Genomic DNA, 21,880 nt, shown 5'->3' with positions numbered 1-21,880 from the left:
TTGTACATATTTGGCCATGCATAAAATAACAAACCTGTGAAAATTTGAGCTCAATCGATCGTCGAAGTTGCGAGATAATAATGAAAGAAAAAAACACCCTTGTCACACGAAGTTGTGTGCTTTCTGATGCTTGATTTCGAGACCTCAAATTCTAAACTTGAGATCTCGAAATCAAATTCGTGGAAAATTACTTCTTTAAAACTACGTCACTTCAGAGGAAGCTGTTTCTCACAATGTTTTATACCTTCCATCTCTCCCCATTACTCGTAATCAAGAAAGGTTTTATGATGATAAATATTTTGAGTAATTACCAATAGTGTCCACGGCCTTTAACTCCAGGTACGTTGTACATATTTGGCCATTGAACTACTGCAATGGTTAAATAAGGGAGAACACCGTGTTACACATGTAGTTGTACTTTGTAAAAACATTGTACACTGTACATGGTGTACGATAGTCCTTTTCTCGCTGACTCTACATTGGGGCAACCCCAGTGAAAAATGGCTGGCTCTTTAAAATCAATCAATCGTTCCATGTTCTGATTACAACAAACTTGAAAATCTCCCCGAGTACAGAGATACGTAATTCACCTCTTTTATTGAATGAGAAATTCTGAACATCTCCCTGATTGTTGTGTACATAATCTCCCTGATTGCAAAATGTTGGCCAGTGACAATGCCTGCAGCTCCAGTAACATGGTATCAACAACTTAATTTGTCATGAAGTTTCCACTGATGTCAATTTCAGTTTAAATTGCAAGTTTCTGTCGGCTAAGGTTGCTTTAAAGGCACTGGACACTATGTTATGTATCAATTATTTCCCCACTTCATATAGGCAGGTTACAAAATATTGGTTTTGAAGGACTAACCAATTAACAATCACTGTTACATACACATGTACATACATGTAGCATAAAACTCACTTGTTAACGATCAATGGAGAGCTGTATAAAACATTGTGAGAAACAGCTCCCTCTGAAGTAACATTGTTTTTGAGAAAGAAGTAATTTTCCACTCAAATATTTAATTTTGATTTTGAGACCTCAGAATGTGGTTTTGAGGTCTCAAAATCAAGCATTTTTTCTTCCATTATTATCTGACAAAAAAAGTTCAAATTTTCACAGGTTTGTTATTTTGTGCATTATTTTGAGATACACCAAGTGAGAAGACTGGTCTTTGACAATATTACCAAAGGTGTCCAGTGTCTTTAAAAGGGAACACACACTTCAAATTGTACAATGTTTGCATAATATCACCATCCCTTTATGGTCTGTTTGGCAGAGTGGCAGCTCCTCATATTGATTCTGGATAACATAATTGAGTTTAAGGGTGCGAGTTGCCAGACGATTTCCCCTGAATTAAAAAGTCCATGCACTCTCTAACAAAATAAACAAGAGGTGTAACTAGGGGGAACCAAGCCGTTGCACTGGGTTCAAGTAGAGCAGTTTCGCTGACGTCAGCAAAGAAGTAGCTCACCTGCAAAAGGCGATTAAAGGCAAAGTTTCCCTTTGGTCTTTGGAACAGTTTGATTTTTTAAATCTTACATGTAGATCTTGTGAATATTTAATTTTCAAAAGGTGGTAGAGTTTTTGAGCTACAAAAAAATCACCCAAAATCTTGAGTGTTGGTGTCCGAGCAGGAAGAATAATCCATGACTTGCTTCAATTTCTGATTGAAGATTGTCTGAATCCCTTTCCCTATAAGCACATTTCTTGGAAGGGAATTATATATATGGAAAGGCTTTTGGTATTACACCATGTAATGACTATCTCTAATGAATTGGGGTGGTTCTGAAAAGAACCGTTGGTTTCAACTCAACGTTTCGATCAGTACGTGCTCTTATCGTCTTCTTGAGAAAGCTGAGAAAGCTGGAAGGGAAGTGTTTAGCAAACTTTTAAATTGTCAACAGCTGTACAACTGATTCTAACCAAGTGTATTTGTAAGCCCATTATTGTTAGTTGAGTTTTCCCTGTGGAGCCGTTTTGTCATAATTTTTGTTTAAAAGCTTGACAGGCTTACTCTGTACAGGTACACGTACATGTAGTTATAAATGAACAATCCGTGCAATCGTGTTTTCAATTTTGCAAGAAACAAATTTAAGAGGAGATATATGTTGATCAGCTGATTTTTTTTTGTTTTGTTTTTGTTTTTAAGTCATTGATGGAAGGCCTCATGAAACAAGTGGGCTTTCAGAACTTGTGTCTTAAACGTGTTGAAGGATGTTGCATCTCTTAATACAGGTTGGCCGATTTGTACATGTACATGGGGGGGGGTATGTGATTTAAAAGTCTTTAACAGTAGCAGAGTTTGGATCCATTACACTGATGAGGGCCTAGGGTTGTCCAAGGCTCTACACGCAAACACGGCCCGCTATGAATTCACGAACTGCATACTGCACGGTACATAGCAGTACTTGATACGGTGGGGTCGAAGCATTTTTTTTGTCTATCAGTCTTGTCTTAACTCGGACTTCATAATAGGAAAACCTTGGGGTGTTTTCTCAGGATGGTGACAAAGAAAACACTTATGACCTGAATTTTCCTGACCCCATTTTGTAATTTTTTACGATTCGCTTGTCAAACGAGTTTGAAAGCAAACGGGAAAAAAGAAATTGTTGAAGTAAAAACGTGTATTCCGTTTTTTTTGTTACCGGAACAAACAAGGTCTGCAATAACATTAACTGTACAATGTCAAAGTGGATTTGATGTAGAAAATGTGTCCACAAAGTGATGTTTTGTTTTTGTTATCAAAGTGAAACAATATTTACATAATGTTGAATGACCTTGCTAGCGTTTTAGTCCGAGCAGAGCTGACAATTTTCTTAGCACTGTGATGCAAAAGTAAACCCATTACAGAACTGAGAATTGTCCCAGAGTTTGCAAAACAATATTGATACTATCCGTACATGTAGGTTATTTTTTAGACAAGCGACAACTCACCTGATCAACGGAATTCCTCTTTATCTTACTTGAAAATTGAAAAACACCCTACAAATTTTATTTCTTCCCTTCCCCTTTTTTTACATATCAAATTTTAAAACTCCTGATTTGGAGAAAAATCTGTCGGCCTATTTCAAATCTGATCAACTTTAAATGTATTGTCTTGATTGTTACAGAAGGCCATTACAGTAGAACTTTGTACCGAAAAGCTCATTAACAAATGGCTCTACCAAATTGTGTAACTTTTGCTGCACAAAACATTCTGAACTTCCTTCAAATGCCAAGTGAATTTTGACGTCACATGGCTGTTTTTCGCAGCAAATGTTTGGCAGTAGTTTAACTGGTCCAAATTTGTGATGTCAAAATTCGTATTGCATAAAAAATTGCATCCACAGGAAGATAAATCAGGCTTTAATCTCAATAAACTTGCCAATTTTCCACAAGATGTAACAATCAGAAGATGCCCACTGGGTGCTTTTCCATAATCATTCTAGCTTTCTCCAATTAAATCTGAAGCCAGTAGTAGCGTATCCCATGGGTATAAGCGTCATCGCTTTCTTTATGTATGCTTGTGCTTTGTTTGTAAAGCTTAGACAAGGTAATATACGTATTGCGGACTTTGCGTCACAATGACGTCAGTAGTACATGTAGTTTTGAAAGGATTGGACCAGATGGTTCCATGGATGTGACTTTCAAATGGTTTATCAGCTTACAATGTTTTTTGGTAAATATGATTTGGGGGTCTAAATATCCTTGATTTTGATCTGAGAAAAATGTCAAATTATGAAATGAACTACAGTAAGTGCCAAACAAATTTCAGATTTGATTCTTACGTGTACTATGTACATTATAGCACTGTGCATTCACAAAATGCAGAGTTTGAGTTCCGGACCAACACAGATATTATTGTCAACGGAAAATTAGAAAAACCTGCAGGAGGCAAAGTCTTCTATCGTTTCCCCCCCCCCCCCCCCCCCCCCCCACTGCCGTTTAGCGACAGTTCATTTTTGTTTCAACAATGTGCTTTCCTCAAATCCCACTGTTCTGCTGTTACATGTACATTTACTTAGTACAAATATAAAATGTTTGTACATACATGTATGTACACATACGTACATTGTACATTGTACTTTTGTTTTGTGGCCCATCTTGCACCGTACCCGTGGCACTAGGCCTACTATGATCTTTGATGTACATGTAGATGTGTACAGCCCTAATGATGCAAGATGTTTTTAATTTAAAAATCTGAGATTGGTCATTTTGTCCCTTTGACAGCAAAAGTCAAATTAATGTGATGGAACGTATTCAAAACCTGTGTTGCATCTGAATAGCAAGTGCTATGCATTAATCTCCTGATCAATCAATGATGAGTTGCCGGCAGTGTTGTGAGACTAAACCTGAATTCGAAACTTCCCCTCATCTTCAGGGCAGTATGTTGTGTAAGACAACATCGAAAGCGTTCTCCTTTTAGGAAATGACATTTATCAGACTGCCAGGCAGGTGTTGCTTTTAATCACATCACATTCAAATGTACATGTACATTGACACAATTAAGGTTAAAAGATGAATCCTCTGTTACCCTTATTCACTGTTTCTGAGGTTGAATGTTCCTCTTGCCGGCCTAATTACTGTGACTAAGGTTGGATGTTCCTAATGCGTATTCACTGTTTATGAGATTGAATGTTGCCTATTCTCTGTTATTCGCTGTTTCTGAGGTTGAATGTTTCTGTTGCCTATTCACTGTTTCTTTGGTTGAATGTTCAAGTTGCCTAATGTTTCTTTGGTTGAATGTTTCTGTTGCCTATTCACTGTTTCTGGGGTTGAATGTTTCTGTTGCCTACGTACATATTCATTGATTCTGAGGTTGAATGTTCCTGTTACTTCTTCACAATTTCTGAGGTAAAATGGTCCTGTTGCCTATTCACTGTTTCTAAAGTTGAATGTTCCAGTTGCCTATTCACTGTTTCTGAGACTGAATGTTCCTGTTGCCTATTCACTGGTTCTTTGGGTGAATGCCTATCCACTGTTTCTGAGGTTAAATGCCTGTTGCCTATTCACTGTCTTTGAGGTTAAATGTTCCTGTTGCCTATTCACTGTTTCTGAGGTTGAATGTTTCTGTTGCCTATTTACTGTTTTTTAGGTTGAATGTGCCTGTTGCCTATTCACAGTTTCTTTGGTTGAATGTTCATGTTACCTATTCACTGTTTCTGAGGTTGAATGTAAGCTTGGGCGATATCACGATATTATCGAATATCGCCATATTAATTTGGAAACGATTTCGATATCGGATGGATTTGGTTTTAATCGAAATATCGATAATCGCGATATATCGATATATCGATTAAATATTGCTATGTATTTGCTAGTTGTGACATCTTGCACCCTATAGGTTTGGAGTAAAACCAGAAGAATAGGTCATTAGAACACCTCTATTATGGTAGGACTGTCTCTTCTACAACTTTCACTTGGAGTTTTAAGACTGATGATGTCAAATTTCATTAATCGCGCTTATAAATATCGAATATCGCGATATATTGTCGGCGATATATCGTGAATAAAATAAATCAATATCGCCCAAGCTTAGTTGAATGTTCTTGTTGCCTATTCACTGTTTCTGAATGTTCCTGTTGTCTTGACGCTGTTTCTGAGGTTGAAACTTCCTGTTGCCTATTCACTGTTTCTGAGGTTGAAACTTCCTGTTGCCTATTCACTTTGCCCTTTTCATAATTGCAGGAAATACTACTCAGCAAGTTTCTTTGCTAAGCAACTTTTTCTACTATCATACGTGCATGTACATGTAGTAAGCATGATATGAAATTGGCCCCCGGAAACACTCTCAGGAATCCCTCTCGAGAAATCCATGCACTTTAGCGACGCCGAGCAGCATGAAATACACCATATGGTCGCACCTATTACATGTGGTGTTTTCACCTTTGGGCGGAAGGCTTTGGGAATTTCCTTTCCACCACCGTGAAGTGTGATGCCGTTTCAACACTAGTGATGATGAGAGAAAAAGGTAGAAACTCAACACGGGTATCAAGGACTTGAGGAAAGATGGACGGTAATGCTGGATTGGCTGTAGGGCAGGAATTCCAGAAACCTAAGGATGTTTTCTCATTACATATCAGCCATTATTATCAAAATATTGTTGTACCAAGATTATTCAAAGTTAGATTTATGCGATACAGATTTAACAATCCTTATAAGATTGAAAGGAAAACACACTTCAGGTTTAGACCAAGCCAAGTTTTCCTCAAGTCAGTGTGATACGTACTTTACTTGCTCCAAATCAATCATTTCGTTGTTCATAATAGCCCTTTTCACACTGTTCTGTGCAAAACAGTCCTTGGGGGGGGGGGGAGGGGGGCCTGGGAGTGGTGTTATCACCCCACCGTTACCCGGCACATTTCACACTGTCCCCTCCTATTACATAGGACTTTATACCATGGGGTTGCAGCTGTACGTTTCAAAAATACCTCCGGGTGTTGCCGCTTCAAATTTGCCAGAGCAGGGGTGGTTACTCCCCTGGGTATGCCCATTTGCTTGGGTACATGTACATGTAGATCGATCCAAGTGTGAACAAGTGCCGGCTGTCTTTGGGGTTGCCCCCGAGCATCGCCAATTAACTCTTTTGCGCACAAGGCGGCACCTAGTGACCACCAAAACACATTCATAAACGGTCATAACTTTAAAACTACAACACCCATATACGTACGTATACCGCCCTCATTCGCGGTTGTCTAGAGCAATTGTTGAACAATAAAATTAACCTGTGCACCAAAGGGTTAAGACTACCTGGGCGTACAAGAGCTACATATATACATTGTGGGCAGAATTTCTTTTATGAAAAACATAAAGACAGATACATTGTGGGCTTAGTCCTACAATGTTTTTTATAAGGACCGGTTTTAAAAAGGGATCGTAGGATGTTGCTCTACTACAATGTTAAAAGCATGTCGGCACCCAATATCAATGTTGCCTCTCATTGAGCGCTCCAGCTGGGGGTGGTTATTGCTATTGTTAATATTATTGTACTCATAATCATTGTTTATTCAGCCAAGATATTACATCCAACAATACAATAAACTAATATTTGTAATGAAACAGAAGGCAAGTGAACACCTACGAGTATTGAAATCACAACAAACTCATTCTAATATGGCTTGGATTAATCAAAATTAATCTATTCATTGTGGCTCGAAAGTGTATAATAATCCAATCGTAAAATGGAGAAAAATAGAATCCTAAATAAATCAAGCTAAACTGGTCACAACATTGGACATGTTGGGCAGGGGAGCAGGGTACAGGGTCACAATGGCTAAGATGGTGGCATAGAATAATAATGTACACCAATGTGTAGGGTAACTTCGTTTTTTTAACCTTATTGGAGTAGAGATGTAAAAGTACAAACAATGTGTCATTCTTCAGAGTGTTCTTGCTTTGAAATGAACTTCACAATGACTAGAAGTAGAAGTTATTATCATCTGGTTTTTGAATTACAATGTCTTGATTTGTGCAATTCATAATCTTACTTGTAAGTAGATGTTAGACCAATGTTTGTATGGGAGAGAATTGCTGTTGCCAGCCAGGCTCCTACATGTATGGCACCCATGCTTGCATACTTACAGACTATGAAGGGGATAAACCTGTTTTCAGCTCTCGGGAGTACGTACATGTAGGTGGTGGCATCGTGCCCCTGGTGACAGTTGACTTTACTGAACAGCCCACTGGTTTATTTCACGAAACGCTAGGATTAATCCTGATTGAGTTAGGACGAGTAACCCGCCCTAACTTAGGATGGTTTCGATCAATGCGTCTTACGTCTTCGGATACAGAAATTGTCAGGCCTTTCTAAATAAAGTATTCCATTTTAAGTTGTAACCCTCTTGTTAAAGTGGCTGTCCTTGTGATGTTAGGCAATATCTCATTTTTACACAAAATATAAAAAAATTAAAAAAATTCATACTAGTTGAAGCCCTCACCTTCAAATGGTAGTCAACTTATGCATGTACATGTACCTGTCATGTATGTGATGTTAGGCAATATCTCATTAAACAATATTATATATAAATAGAACATTTTATTTGATATGAATTTTGAATCCAACCTACAATCCTAGCGACATATATACATGTAATGAAATGTTCCAACGAGACCCGAGTCAAACATGTCATTGTCAACAACAAAAAAGGAGGGGAAGAACTCCTTCTGGGAGTAGAGGCTGTATCAACTCGTTGGATTGATTGAAACTGGGGAATCACCCTAATGTTGATGTTTCATTAGTCTACTACCGAAGAGTCCACGGCATCGAGGGATGGTCAATTGGCATGTCGGCGCCAAAACACACATTACGTTAATAGCCACCCTATGCGCACTGCCTCGCAACGTTAAAATTCATTGTGCATGCGTGCCTCCGGAAATGGAGCTCTTGGGTGTCCAAATTGTACATGTGGCACGTGAAGGCATAGTTCATTTAGTATCAGAAAATTAAACTCTGGGCTAGAATTTTTGGAAAAACTTCACTAAACCGCAGGTGTTTTGTCTTAGAATTTATTAATCCATGTATTGTATGCATGTAGTGGGGGCAGATACATTTGTAGGGGACAAGTTTGGGTGAGTTGTGCCGAAATTTGACAGACAGTCAGAGTATTTTCACGAGAAAGATTAGTTTTGAGCTTTCATGTAGAATAAGAAGCAATTTTCAAAGTTGTCAAAATGGCTGCCATGGCATTTGTAATATTTACAGTACAATCTGTAATTGCCCTATACGTACATGTACTGTACATGTACTGTACATGTACATCTAGCCAAATAATCTTTCTTAGTGCCAATTAGTCGTTGTGGTATCTTTCCTTGCCTTCCACCTCTAGGGCCCTTGTTTGAATCTGACCGAAGCATTGTGTGGGTTTCCCATGAATAAATCCATTGTATTTTCCAACAACATTTAAAACTGAAACTTCCTTTCTTGTCTTCTCTCCATGGGGTTCTTGGCTAGGGATTCAATGTAAGTTTGCTTCCTGATGAGAGTTTAATTAATTGTGCATGTGCATGATGGGGAATAAAGAATTTTAGTTTGGTTTAACCCTTACACCGATGTGTTATCAATATGTAATGTACATATTGTATGTATACAGGGGTCGATTTCACAAAGAGTTAGGACTAGTCTTAACTTAGGACTAGTCCTACATGTAGGCGATATACAAATTACATGGATAGTCCTAAGTTAGGACGAGTAACTGGTCCTAACACGAGATAAGACTAGTCCTAACTTAGGACTAGTCCTACATGTAGGCGATATACAAATTGCATGGATAGTCCTAAGTTAGGACGAGTAACTGGTCCTAACTCAAGATAAGACTAGTCCTAACTCTTTGTGAAATCCACCCCTGTAGTACTTTCCCCGAGCTCGGTGAAAACTAATCCCTCCTGAGAAAAATAGCATTCATGATTTTTTTTCACCCAACTTCGGAAAGTACTGCAGGGCTCAAATTTAAGGGGTAAATCTGGTTATGAATATTAGTTACTGGACTAGAACTTATTTTACAAAACCCGAATCACAGTGCTCAGTTGAACAAGCACTCAGAGAAGATCTGTTTCATTTGTGGTGTGTTTAATAGTTTTCTTTGATAACTCTTGAATTGAAGGATAATTATTACAATCACAGTTAAACTTTTTCCAAAGAGATATACGGCCTACACAATGAGGTGGTTTATTCAAATGAAAAAAACAATACCACCGAGCAGATTGTCTTATTGTGAGTTTACTGGCCCAAGGTTAAAACCACAGGCCTTGGAATTACATGTAGGCCTGTGATCCAGTGTTCATTTCGACCCCTGTACACACACATTGGTGTAAGGTTAAAAACTGAAGTTAATAATTTTCTGAGAGTCTTTGGCTTCACAACCAGAAGGCATGAAATGAAGGTTATGGTTCAGCAATGATGGTTGATGGCTCTGCAATGAGTAATTTATTACCCTGTAAGTTTACCATAGATAATTAATTACCTTTTTCTGTACAAAAATAGGCCCATGGAGCAATAAACTATAGGCCTTAAGTGGACACTATAATTGTGACAGCCGGCAATTGATCAAAGTCAACTTGATCAGCCTTGTTGTTTATAAATGAGCTCCAGTTTGACAGACTTTGTGTTGTGAGAGTGAAGTTCAAGTAGAAGACTAATTGATGGCCCACTTGTATCCATTGTTTCGAGAGAGCACAATCCACAAACATGACAAGGAGACTGTTTTCATCATTATTAAAAGTAAAACATCAGTTATAATTTGTGTCTATCAATCTGTGGAACTGCTCCCCTTCAATTAAAATGTAACTGGCCAATCACTATTGTGACCCCATTAAAGTCGACTACAGAATGTACAGTACATGTACATATATACATGTACATCAATGTAAAAATTATTTTAATTTGTATCTAAGGCCCTTTACGCTATCAAGGTTTGGATTTTCCCCCAGTTGGGCTCTGTTAGTGTTAAGGCCAAGGCACACTGCATCAATGAAGAAAACAATAACGATCACGACGCAAAGAGACTGCAATCTATTGGTTGAACTGCTCCACGCACAAAACGCACACGCTCATTCAACCAATAGAATGCGTTCTCTTTTTGTGTCGTGATCGTTATAATTTTTGTAGTAATGTGACTCGTAGGTAGTGACTCAGCCTACTACAGTTTGTTATGTTTAAACACTTTGTAGGCCCCTACCCAGCATGCCCAGTATTAAGGTTTTTCAGCATTTTACCACAATGGTAACATTAACTTTTTGTTCCAGTAATATTTCTAGGGAAAAGGGTAATTGACCTTACAAATGGAATAATATTCTAGTCAAACTTAAAATCTATCAAAAATTCATTGTAGATTTCAGTTCTTGATGCTATCTCATTCTCTGTTCGCAAAGCATCAAAATGCAAGCAACGCTCAACTGCTGTGCAAGCGCGCTAAGCGTGCGCGCAATAATACAGTTATACATTGATTACCAATGTACATGTAGTTATTGCTTTTATAGGCCTAGTGTATGCATAATTTTGCACCGAGCTTTTTAAAGCTTGTGGCCAAGCCTAGATGTTTAAACACGCCTAGCCATGTCTATATCTCGCGTTTAAACACCCCCATGTGACAAGCTCTCCACCAATAGGAATAGCGAAACTGTCTGGGGTATTTATGAATTGCTTATAATGCGATGGTTGGATTACTTGTTAGTTTTGAAAGTGCATTAAGACCACGGAAACGACGCAAATTGAAACTGCCTTGGAAATAAATACCCCCTTTATGCCCTTAGGCGATGGACACTTCCTTCATCAAAGAGACCCTATGGACGCATTTTTTACCCTGTATTCTAAAGAATATTTTAAGTGATTCTTCCTGTCTCTGTAGGCCTAATACATGTAGTTGAGCCTCGAGCAGAATCAGAAAGTACGAATTTAAAAGCTCTTTTCATCTGTTCGTGCTTTTTAACGTTTGAGCGTGTAGTTTATCTAATCTAACTTTTGTTATATCCATACATGTAGTTTTATAGTAACTAACATATTGAAAGGTCGAATTGATAAGGGGATTGAGTAAATTACATCGAAGTTAAAATGTTCTTCAGGCCTGAAGTCTTTCTCAGATTCAAAATTCGAGTGAGGAATGACCTCTTTTTCAAAACTACGATACTTTAGGAGTCTTTTCTCACAATTTGTTATACTATCAACAGCTCTCCTTTTTGTATGCATGTTTAACATGAATCCCAACAATCAAAAGAGAGGAAGCCAGTACATACATGTAATATGGACCAGCCAAAAGTGATAAAGAACAAACAAAATTGTATGCTTTGCTTAAAATGGGAGTGAAGTGGTGTGGTGTGGTGTTTAAAAAAAAATGAAACTCTGTATACTTCTACATTTTAGGAAAGGGATTATGTGAGGCATATATGTATTACAGATGGCGGATTACTTTCATTATGAAATTTAAAGGCAAAATTCTCTGGACAGTAGAACAATATCAATAGTTATAAATGGTAAAATGATCAAATAATGCCCAATCGTGTATAAGACGCCATGAGTCACAAAAAGGTTTTTCATTCCCCTTGGGCTCCCTACATTCGGCATATTAGTTCAAATCAAAAGACAAAAGGCTCATTTACATGTAGATCTTTGATATGTGCAAGTACCTGTTCCAATCACTCTGACTAGCCAGCAAGATTCCTTTGCTATGTCAGATTTTTGGCCCCAAACATTAAAAAATATTTTTTTTTGAGTGAATGGTATTTAAAAGAGCATCACCCGCTCTAACGAAAAAAAGTTTAACTTTTACTTTTAATGGTGAGGAACCATGAATTTTTTTTTTAACGGTTCTTATAAAACACATGAGAATTGGTCATGTGATATATTGTCAGGATCCCGACAAAAACTCATTTTGAGCACTTTATTTCACTGCTACTAATAATTGGCAAACTTTTTCGAGCAATGGCTCAAATGAAAGCTTGTAACTTTCCCGACCCCAATCAAAATACCTATTGAATTTTAAATCAAACTTTTTTGGTCAAATCAGCCAAAAATCTGACATAGCATCTTTAAGGGGCTCTCATCTTAGAGAGACTGACATGACTGTTGGCTGACCAACACGACCAATACACTTCAAAGGTGTACACTTTAAAATCTAAGCCAAAAATATGATTTATTATGAATGTACAAATTTCCAAATCAGGGCATCAGTCAAACCACAAGTAAATTATACAACAATAATACTCAAACAAATTTAGAAAGCACAATTAATTGCAATGGAACAACAACAATTAGTTAAACAAAGCAAAACAAAACAAATCATTAGAAAAATTGCACCTATAAAGACAAAAATGCTATAGTACAATTGTGAGAAGACAGGTTCAGCAGAGGTTTACCTCACTGTAAAGAAAATGTTAATGGGGAGAACCAATGTGATGCCTGGCTCAGGGGAACATGAGTGACGTTCTCGCCATTGAGTACATTTATGTTGATTATGCCCAAACTTGTAACAAAATGTGGACTTTTGTGTCGTACAACCAGTACCCAAACCCTTTAACGGATTGGGGTACTTTTTGTATAGATCACAAAACACATTGTCTGCAGACTTACAATATACATACTGTACATTAAATTTACACCTTTGTGAGATAATGATAGTTCAAGGCTTCCCACAAAATGTTACTTGCTGAGGTGCTGTAGTTTTTGGGAAATGAGCAACAATGTCACGAAAATACAATTTTAAACACTTAAATAGTTTTTGAATCACTGAGACAACAATTATTTTTGTGACTTGTTTTACTTGTTTCTAAAAAACTATAGCACCTCAGCAGGTAATATTTTAAGGGAAGCTTTCTACTATCATTGTCTTTAAACCATGTACATGTACATGTAAGTTTAATGTAAATCTGTGGACATTGTGTTTTGTGTCCTACAAAAGGTACCCAAACCCTTTAAAGGGTCTATGTACTTTTTGTAGGACAAAAAAACACAATGTCCACAGATTTACATTAAACTTACACAATTTGAAGATAATGATAGTAAAAAGCTTCCCTGAAAATATTATATGCTGAGGTGCTGTAGTTTTTGAGAAATGAGTAAAACACTATCATGAAAATAATTTTCGTCTCAGTGATCATGAGACAAAAACTATTTTAGCATGTAAAAACGTATTTTCATGACATTGTTTTACTCATTTCTCAAAAACTACAGCACTTCAGCAACTAATATCCAGGGAAGCTTTCTACTATCATTATCTTCAAACCGTGTAAGTTTAATGTAAATCTGTGTACATTGTGTTTTGTGCTACAAAAAGTACCCAAATCCTTTAATAAAGAAGAAAAGAAAAAATCATCTTTTGAGTTTTGACACTTTTGTCTTTGTCTTCGCCAAAGCAGCTTCCAGAGCACTCCGCCGGCAGCAACTCACACACACGAGTTTACATGTCCTTCAAGCCATTCCCTGATCTAATCCAATGATTCCATTAGCTTTATTAGATAATTGCACCTTCATCCTTTCCACCACCGGTGGCCACCTTCTGGTGACAAACGTATCCGTATGTTCTGAAATCTATGTTTTGTTTTTCTGGATTTGATTGTTAGAGTACCTGGGGGATTGCTTCTATGCACGTCATGCATGTTTAATAGGCGAGAATACAAATTACTTGATTTGAGGAAGGTACAACTTACGTGTATGCATATATATTTTTCACAGCCCGTACGCAGGTTACTACATAGGCCTTGGGACTTGATGCTTTAAGAGGTCATTATTCAGTAGAAGAAACCGCACAATGACTTCAGAGTTTATTCCATTTTGTTAACATCAGTTGGGGAAACTTTGAGTGCAGTGTGGAATAGAAATATTAAGCAAAATTCAACTTTGAAACTGGAATTAAAAAATGTAACAGTTTGCTTAACATTTGTGCCCTGGTCAGGCCTTGAAAGGGCAATAGCACAAAGCGGTTTCTTTTTGGTTAAAGCCATCGGACACTTTCGGAACAGAAAACAAAAATGTTCACAGGTTTACAAATAACATACAGGGTTTACAGAAGGTAATGGTGAAAGACTTGTCTTGAAATATTATTCCATGAAATGCTTTACTTTTTGAGAAAACGTTAAAACGATTAATGATTAACAATTTATTTTTAACACATGCCACCACATGGCGAAACGTGCAGAAACAAGGGTGGGTTTTCCTGTTTTTTTTATCCAGACTCCGATGACCGATTTAGCCTAAACTTTCACAGGTTTGTTATTTTATGTAGAAGTTGTGATACACAAAGATAATAATGAAGAAAAAAACAAACTTGTCACACAAAGTTGTGTGCTTTTTTTTTATTTCGAGACCTCAAGTTCTAAATCTGAGGTCTTGAAATCAACTTCATGGAAAATTACTTCTTTCTCGAAAACTACGTCACTTCAGAGGAAGCCGTTTCTCACAATATTGTATACCATCAACCTCTCCCCATTACTCGTCACTCAGTGAGGTTTTATGCTAATAATTATTTTGAGTAATTACCAATAGTGTCCACTGCCTGTAAGGGTACCCTATGAGGACATTGTACATTTTTCTTTGGAGCATTTTAAGGGCAGTAGGGGGCATAGAGGCATTGCCTTCGTTGCCATGAAGTATACAGCCCCAGGCTGCTGGGTGCTCTGAAGGCTTTTTCAAGCACAATTTCAACCTCTACCCTCGAAGATACCCATTTATACAGTACACCAAAAATTCTTATTGCAATAGCAGTTTTTTTGTGTTTAAGTCAAAGAAATGACCCAAGCCTGAAGCTATTGCTCTTGACATTAAGATGCCCAGTGAAAAGCCCTTGTTGCTGGCCTAATGTCAAGGACTTCAGCACAAGTGAAGACATTCTAGTCACGTGGTAATGATCGATCATAACCCACTCGTCAAGATTGGCTGTCACATGCAAATCTAGAAATGGCAGGCAAGTTTTTGTTTGTACTTGATGGCTTTAGGGTCCCCATGTTTAAAGCCCTTTTCACACGGTCAAAATGTAGCTAGGGTCCCTTGCTACAAAATTTACGAGCGTGGATTGTTTATTTTTTATCACCGTGAGTGACTGATTTTGTGAGCTTTCCCATTGCAAAGTTAAAACACTAACAACCCTTGTGCGACATGAGAGTGATATGACGAATAGGTAATCCTGATCACCTTAGTTGGACAAGATACATTGTATCACCCACAATAGCATGCGACGTAGGGCATTTTCACCTAGGACGTCGTTTAATAAACAAGGATTCCTTTCACACGATGATGTTGCCCACGTCCTTGGTAAAAACTTCCGCTAGTGTAAGATTTTGTCGTAGGTCCGGACCTCCGACAAAATGTAGCAATGTTGTCGACAAGATTTGACAAGGGACCCTGGACACTCCAAAAATTATTTTCCTTTCACACGAGGTGCACTTTGTAAAATCTTACAACCAATTTACCATGCTACAATTTAGCAAGGGACCCTTGCTAAATTGCTCTCGTGTGAAAGGGGCTTAAGGGTCCCCATGCCTGGTGGAGGGGAGAGGGGGGATCACAGACCTTGAATGCCTTGTGCATACTCATCAGCCCTATCCTCATTTGAGACCGATTGAAGGATGGTTTTTGACCTTAGGACTGTGCCACATAGAACACGAGAGGGCGCTGTCGCTGTACAGCATGCTACAAAATGTGAATGAAAACCACTGATAATGTAGCAGAACTTTGCAATGTATCTCATCATTCATATCGCTGTGTCAATGATGAATAAAAAGTTCTTGAGTTTGTCAAATACAAGATCTGCAAAGAATTACTCAATATTATCTGTTGTTCATTTGAGATCACAACATAAACCAAATTTGAGCAAATTTGAAGAGGGTATAGTAAACCCATTGGGTGATGTGACACAGAATTACCCTAGTATAACTTGTGGTTATTAAAAAAAATCACCGCTTTGTTTCCTGTTTTGTTGTACGTCAAGCAAGATCCGACAAGAAACTTGAACCGGTCAATTACAAACAAATTAATCTTCATCCTTTGTTTTTTTCTCTTTACTACAGCCAAACAACCTCCAGACAATGACCAATCTACCAGCCAGTCGACAAGAGCTTTAGGAGCATCCTCTGGAAATACATCGGGACTGTCTTTCTACTCTAGGACCAACGCCCGATCCGGCTGGCCCTCGTCTTCAACCCCTCGCCTGCCTGGGAGTGACGATGAAAACGACTTTGAAGATGACGGTGATAATCAAGAGATAGAAGATGACGACATCGATGATCTGTTTGGTCCTAACAGAGTTCATGATACTGAAGTTGAACTAGAAGGTAGAGGTCCAAAATATATGAGGGGAACTGAAGCCCGGTTCATACTTCCTGGGAATGCGAATTAAAAACGAATTTTGATGTCACAAATTCGCAACAAATAATTCACATTAGATGACTTGCACTGCTAAAAATTGTATTCTTGAAATAAGAAAAACATCTCATTTATGAAAAAATATTTCTTGTGTCACTCCCTAGAAAAAGTCTCTAGGGAGTGACACAAGAAATATATTCTAAAAATAAGATGTTTTTCTTGTTTCAAGAATACCATTTTAAACAGTGTGAACAACTCCTGTGAAACATTGTCGAAATTCGCTTCGCATTCGCAGGAAGTATGAACCGGGCTTGCAAGTAAGGTTTCTTCTTCAGAAGATGTCAGAGCACACTGATCGAAATATCGAGCAGAAAAAACAGCTCTTGTCTGAGCCACCACTACTCCAAACATGCCAAAGGAGTAATTTAACCTGGTGTCACTGCAAACCTTACTTAAGCCCAGTTCATACTTCATGCAAATGCAAATGCGAAAGCAATTTTTGATGTCACAGGGCTGTTTTCGCAGCAAATGTTTCGCAGGAGTTCAAGGTTGGCTGCTTTGTATTTTATTTTATAAAATGCGCAAGTATTTTAAAAATGGTTTTCAAGGAGTAGGGGAACCCACCCCGCCCCTAAAAGGGGGCATGCATGTCAGTAACCCGAGCCCCCGGCCCCCTGGCTGTGTGCATATACATGTACATGTAGAGACGTGTGCACTGTGTGGCCTGGTACCTAGGCGCGTGTAGTTGGGGACCAGACTCTTTTTGCCGACGGTATGTTTGAGTTCCCGACGTGACGTCGATGGTAGGGGGCGGTAACAATCCACAAAAGGGGGGGGCATGACTTATTCGCTAATTACGCAAGTCTGATATGTCGGGAATAAACAAAGCACATTTTATTGATGTTCAATACAGAATTAATTGACAGCAAAATTAACTGTTTTATTTGAATTCACTGCAGCATCCCTTTAAGCACAAGTCAAATGATGCAAATTATTCATTGCAAATTTGTGATGTCAAAAATTGTGTTCGCATTTGCATTCGCAGGAAGTATGAACCTGGCTTGAGTAAGGTTTTTCTGCAGTAATATGATCAGAGCTCACTGATCGAAACATGAGCAGAAAAACAGCTCTTCTAAAAGAGACACCACTACTCACAAAAGAGATTTTTATACATGTGTGGTGTCACTGCACACCTAACTTACTGAGTATTTTCCACCATGCATAGCCTTAAAGGAACACGTTGCCTTGGATCGGTCGAGTTGGTCATTGAAAAGCGTATGAAATTGACAAAGTTGATGACTCCACAAAATGGCCGACCGTGTTTCTTCACGACATGAAAGGAAACCGTGCAATTGTATGGATCGTACTTGTGTGGATCATTTTATTCTACTTTTAAATTATCTATCTAACCATTTGCATTTTATAACAAATAGTTCTAAACAGTTTTCAATGACCAACTCAACCGATCCATGGCAACATGTTCCATGATGATGGAACAAAGGATTCTCAAAACCTGATATCATATTAGGAACTTTTTCAAACCTAGACTTGGGACATACCTCTGTCGTAAATTTTGGAGCAGTTTCCATTTTACATGTAGTTTAACTTGGGGCTACCTGACACCTATTTTGTTGTGCAATCTTTGGCAATTCTTCAGAAATTATACTGCTTGAAAACGCCTTGGAAGGCTTTTTAAACAATTTCTCATGGATTGTCAATTTGTCTGGAATAACCTTAAAGGCAGTGGACACTATTGGTAATTACTCAAAATATTTTTTAGCATAAAACCTTTCTTGGTGACGAGTAATGGGCAGAGGTTGATGGTATAAACCATTGTGAGAAATGGCTCCCTCTGAAGTGCCATAGTTTTTGAGAAAGAAGTAATTTTCCACGAATTGGATTTAGAGACCTCAGATTTAGAACTTGAGGTCTCGAAATCAACCATCTAAACGCACACAACTTCGTGTGACAAGGGTGTTTTTTTCTTTCATTATTATCTCACAAGTTCGATGACCGATTGAGCTCAATTTTCACAGGTTTGTTATTTTATGCATATGTTGAGATACACCAACTGTGAAGGCTAGTCTTTGACAATTACCAATAGTGTCCACTGCCTTTAAGATTTTGAAAAAGAAAAAGAAATAGCACCCGCCTGTAAAGGGAAGGTACAGGGTGTACATGTATTCATTTGGTAATCACTCTTAAAATTAATGGCAATCAAAAACTTACTTGGTAAGAAGTACATGTAAATGGGTTTCGATAATATAAAGCATTCTGAGAATCATTTCACTTTGAATAATTTTGTCATATAAAAAAATCTTTAAATTGTTATCCCCCAAAGTTTTACTGTGGGAGTGTCACTGACAGTATTATTTCTCAGATTGTGTATTTCAATAAGGTATTTTTCTTCCTGAGTGGGCATAATCGCTCCAAATTTTCTGCGATATCTAAAGTACAAAAATGTGTACATGAATAGTTTTATTGTATAAATTTGCCCGGTTTTTTATTGTAGGAGAGATGTCAGAAGACAATGGCAATCATCAAAGTGCCCTTCTTACTGATCCCAGTCCTGCCACCACCAGTGAATCAAGACCATCAAACAAAAGGGAAGCCGCCGGTGGTCCATCACAACGGAATCCAAAACGACCTAGAGGAGTGCGGGCAAAGCCCCAGGTACCGCCCAAGGAGGATCTGAGTATAGCGGAGGCCATCACGGACGCCATGATGAGATTCATAGACCACCATCAATTCCACCTCTCTCAGCAGACGGAGATCCTGGAGCGATACCTCAAGTTTGAACGTGCCAGGATGCGATGGGAGATGGATATGGAGACACGACGGATGAAGTGGGAGGAGGAACGTGACATGAGAGAGGAGGAGAGGAGGCAGAGAGCTGAGGAGCTGGAAGAAAAACGGGTCTCTGATAACAGACAGTTTATGCTACAGCTGGCCGTTGTCTTGGGAAATAATGCTGCTACGGACGACCGAGGAGAAAGAACTAAAGGCGGTGACGCTGCTGTTGCTAACAGTAGTGCCAAGTAACACTTCATGGGTCAATTAGGGAGTATATTCTTTTTAATAGATTCATTAGGTATGTCCATAAAAAATTTCAGTAAAGATGTTCATATGGTAGAAAATGGAGAGAAAATTTTGTTCCAGTACATGAAGGGGGGTTGATAATGTCTATGAACTTGGCTTTATAAAGACGCATGAAAACATGAAAACGTGGAATTCTGCAGAGTTTGTTGGCCACAATCTTGTCAGCCATTACATGTATGTTCTGTATGTCTTGAGACTCTGAAGTTGATTTTTGATACCACAAATATTTTGTATTATGTTCTCAATCCGTTTAGATAACCCATTTTTTGTATTTTTGTTTCTTAAAAAAGTAGTGCTTCAGTTTGTTGCTTAAAATTAATGTACAGTGTAGATAATGTTTTTGATAAATCATATTTTGCTACTCAACTACAACTTTTGAACATTATGTATGTACAGTGTCTATCTAGTTGCATGTACTTGTGTACAAACGTGCACAAGTGCAGGGTCAATGATCAATTAATCAGGTATATAATTCTCTTTTTAGTAAGAGTCAAAATTAAGTAACGGACATAATAAAAAGGCACGATAATTTTGGAGAGTAGGCATAATGCTCACAAATATATGTGTGCATATTATACACCACCACAAGCCTACAGCCCACTTCATAGTTCCTGTGAATGTAAAGCGAGTTTTAAGAGTCACAGGGCTGCGAATAATTTCAACTGCTGTGAATATTATACATTGCGAATTTGTGAGAAAAATTATATCACATTCACATCTGCAGGAAGTATGAACCAGGCTTTACCCTAACATCTTTCCCAAAGACTGTTCAATCTTACTATCGTTGACCATACTGTTTTGGATTCTTCTTGAGGGCCAACTGTATTTATTTTATATACAAAGATACTTACTTTTGTTAATTTGGACTATGTGATGATTATTTGGGAAAATAAATAGTAAATCACCTTTGAAGTTAGTACATTTAAGTGAAAATATAGATTTGTTGTAACTAGATGTTTTTCCAACCACAACCAATCATTGAAAAGGAACACAAGAGTAAGGTTCAGCATTTTTGGAATGGAATAAAATGGAATAAATCACAAGGGGTAAGTCCAGCAGCTTTATCAAATTTAGGGCCTAAAATGGAAAAAAAACCAAGGGGTAATGTCAGTCCAGCAGTTTCATCAAATTTGGGCAAAAAATTGAAAAAATCGCCTTGTGTACTTGTCAAATTTTTCCTGAAAATATGTGCAAGGCCTTTAGTCTTGTGTTACTTGTTAAATTTTGCCTGAAAATATGTGCAAGGCTATAGCCTTGATAACAAGGCCTTTAGCCTTGTGTACTTGTCAAATTTTGCCTAAAAATATGTGCAAGGCTATAGCCTTGATAACAAGGCCTTTAGCCTTGTGTACTTGTCAAATTTTGCCTAAAAATATGTGCAAGGCCTTTAGCCTTGTGTACTTGTCAAGTTTTGCCTGAAAATATGTACAAGGCTATAGCCTTGATAACAAGGCCTTTAGCCTTGTGTACTTGTCAAATTTTGCCTAAAAATATGTGCAAGGCTATAGCCTTGATAACAAGGCCTTTAGCCTTGTGTACTTGTCAAATTTTGCCTAAAAATATGTGCAAGGCCTTTAGCCTTGTGTACTTGTCAAGTTTTGCCTGAAAATATGTACAAGGCTATAGCCTTGATAACAAGGCCTTTAGCCTTGTGTACTTGTCAAATTTTGCCTAAAAATATGTGCAAGGCTATAGCCTTGTGTACACGACTTTTAGCCTTGTGTACTTGTCAAATTTTGCCTGAAAATATGTGCAAGGCCTTTAGCCTTGTGTACTTGTCAAATTTTTCCTGAAAATATGTGCAAGGCCTTTAGTCTTGTGTTACTTGTTAAATTTTGCCTGAAAATATGTGCAAGGCTATAGCCTTGATAACAAGGCCTTTAGCCTTGTGTACTTGTCAAATTTTGCCTAAAAATATGTGCAACAAGGCCTTTAGCCTTGTGTACTTGTCAAATTTTGCCTAAAAATATGTGCAAGGCCTTTAGCCTTGTGTACTTGTCAAGTTTTGCCTG

At 38.0% G+C, this 21,880-nt stretch overlaps 1 protein-coding gene across 1 annotated transcript in view; it reads left to right on the top strand.

The window, feature by feature from the left end:
• LOC117290890 (zinc finger and SCAN domain-containing protein 20-like) overlaps nucleotides 1-19,907 on the top strand; it is a 43,999-nt gene extending 24,092 nt beyond the window's left edge. Inside the window, exons 3-4 of the mRNA XM_033772458.1 lie at nucleotides 16,475-16,738; nucleotides 19,282-19,907. Coding sequence (XP_033628349.1) covers nucleotides 16,475-16,738; nucleotides 19,282-19,811 — 794 coding nt within the window. The 3' untranslated portion in view covers nucleotides 19,812-19,907. The remainder of the gene's footprint in view (nucleotides 1-16,474; nucleotides 16,739-19,281) is intronic.
• The last annotated feature ends 1,973 nt before the right edge of the window (nucleotides 19,908-21,880 follow it).

The sequence above is a fragment of the Asterias rubens genome, chromosome 5 (genome assembly GCF_902459465.1).
Source record: "Asterias rubens chromosome 5, eAstRub1.3, whole genome shotgun sequence".
Taxonomy (NCBI): Eukaryota; Metazoa; Echinodermata; class Asteroidea; order Forcipulatida; family Asteriidae; genus Asterias; species Asterias rubens.
Note: the sequence above shows the minus strand (reverse complement) of the source record. Positions and strands in the feature narration are given on the sequence as shown.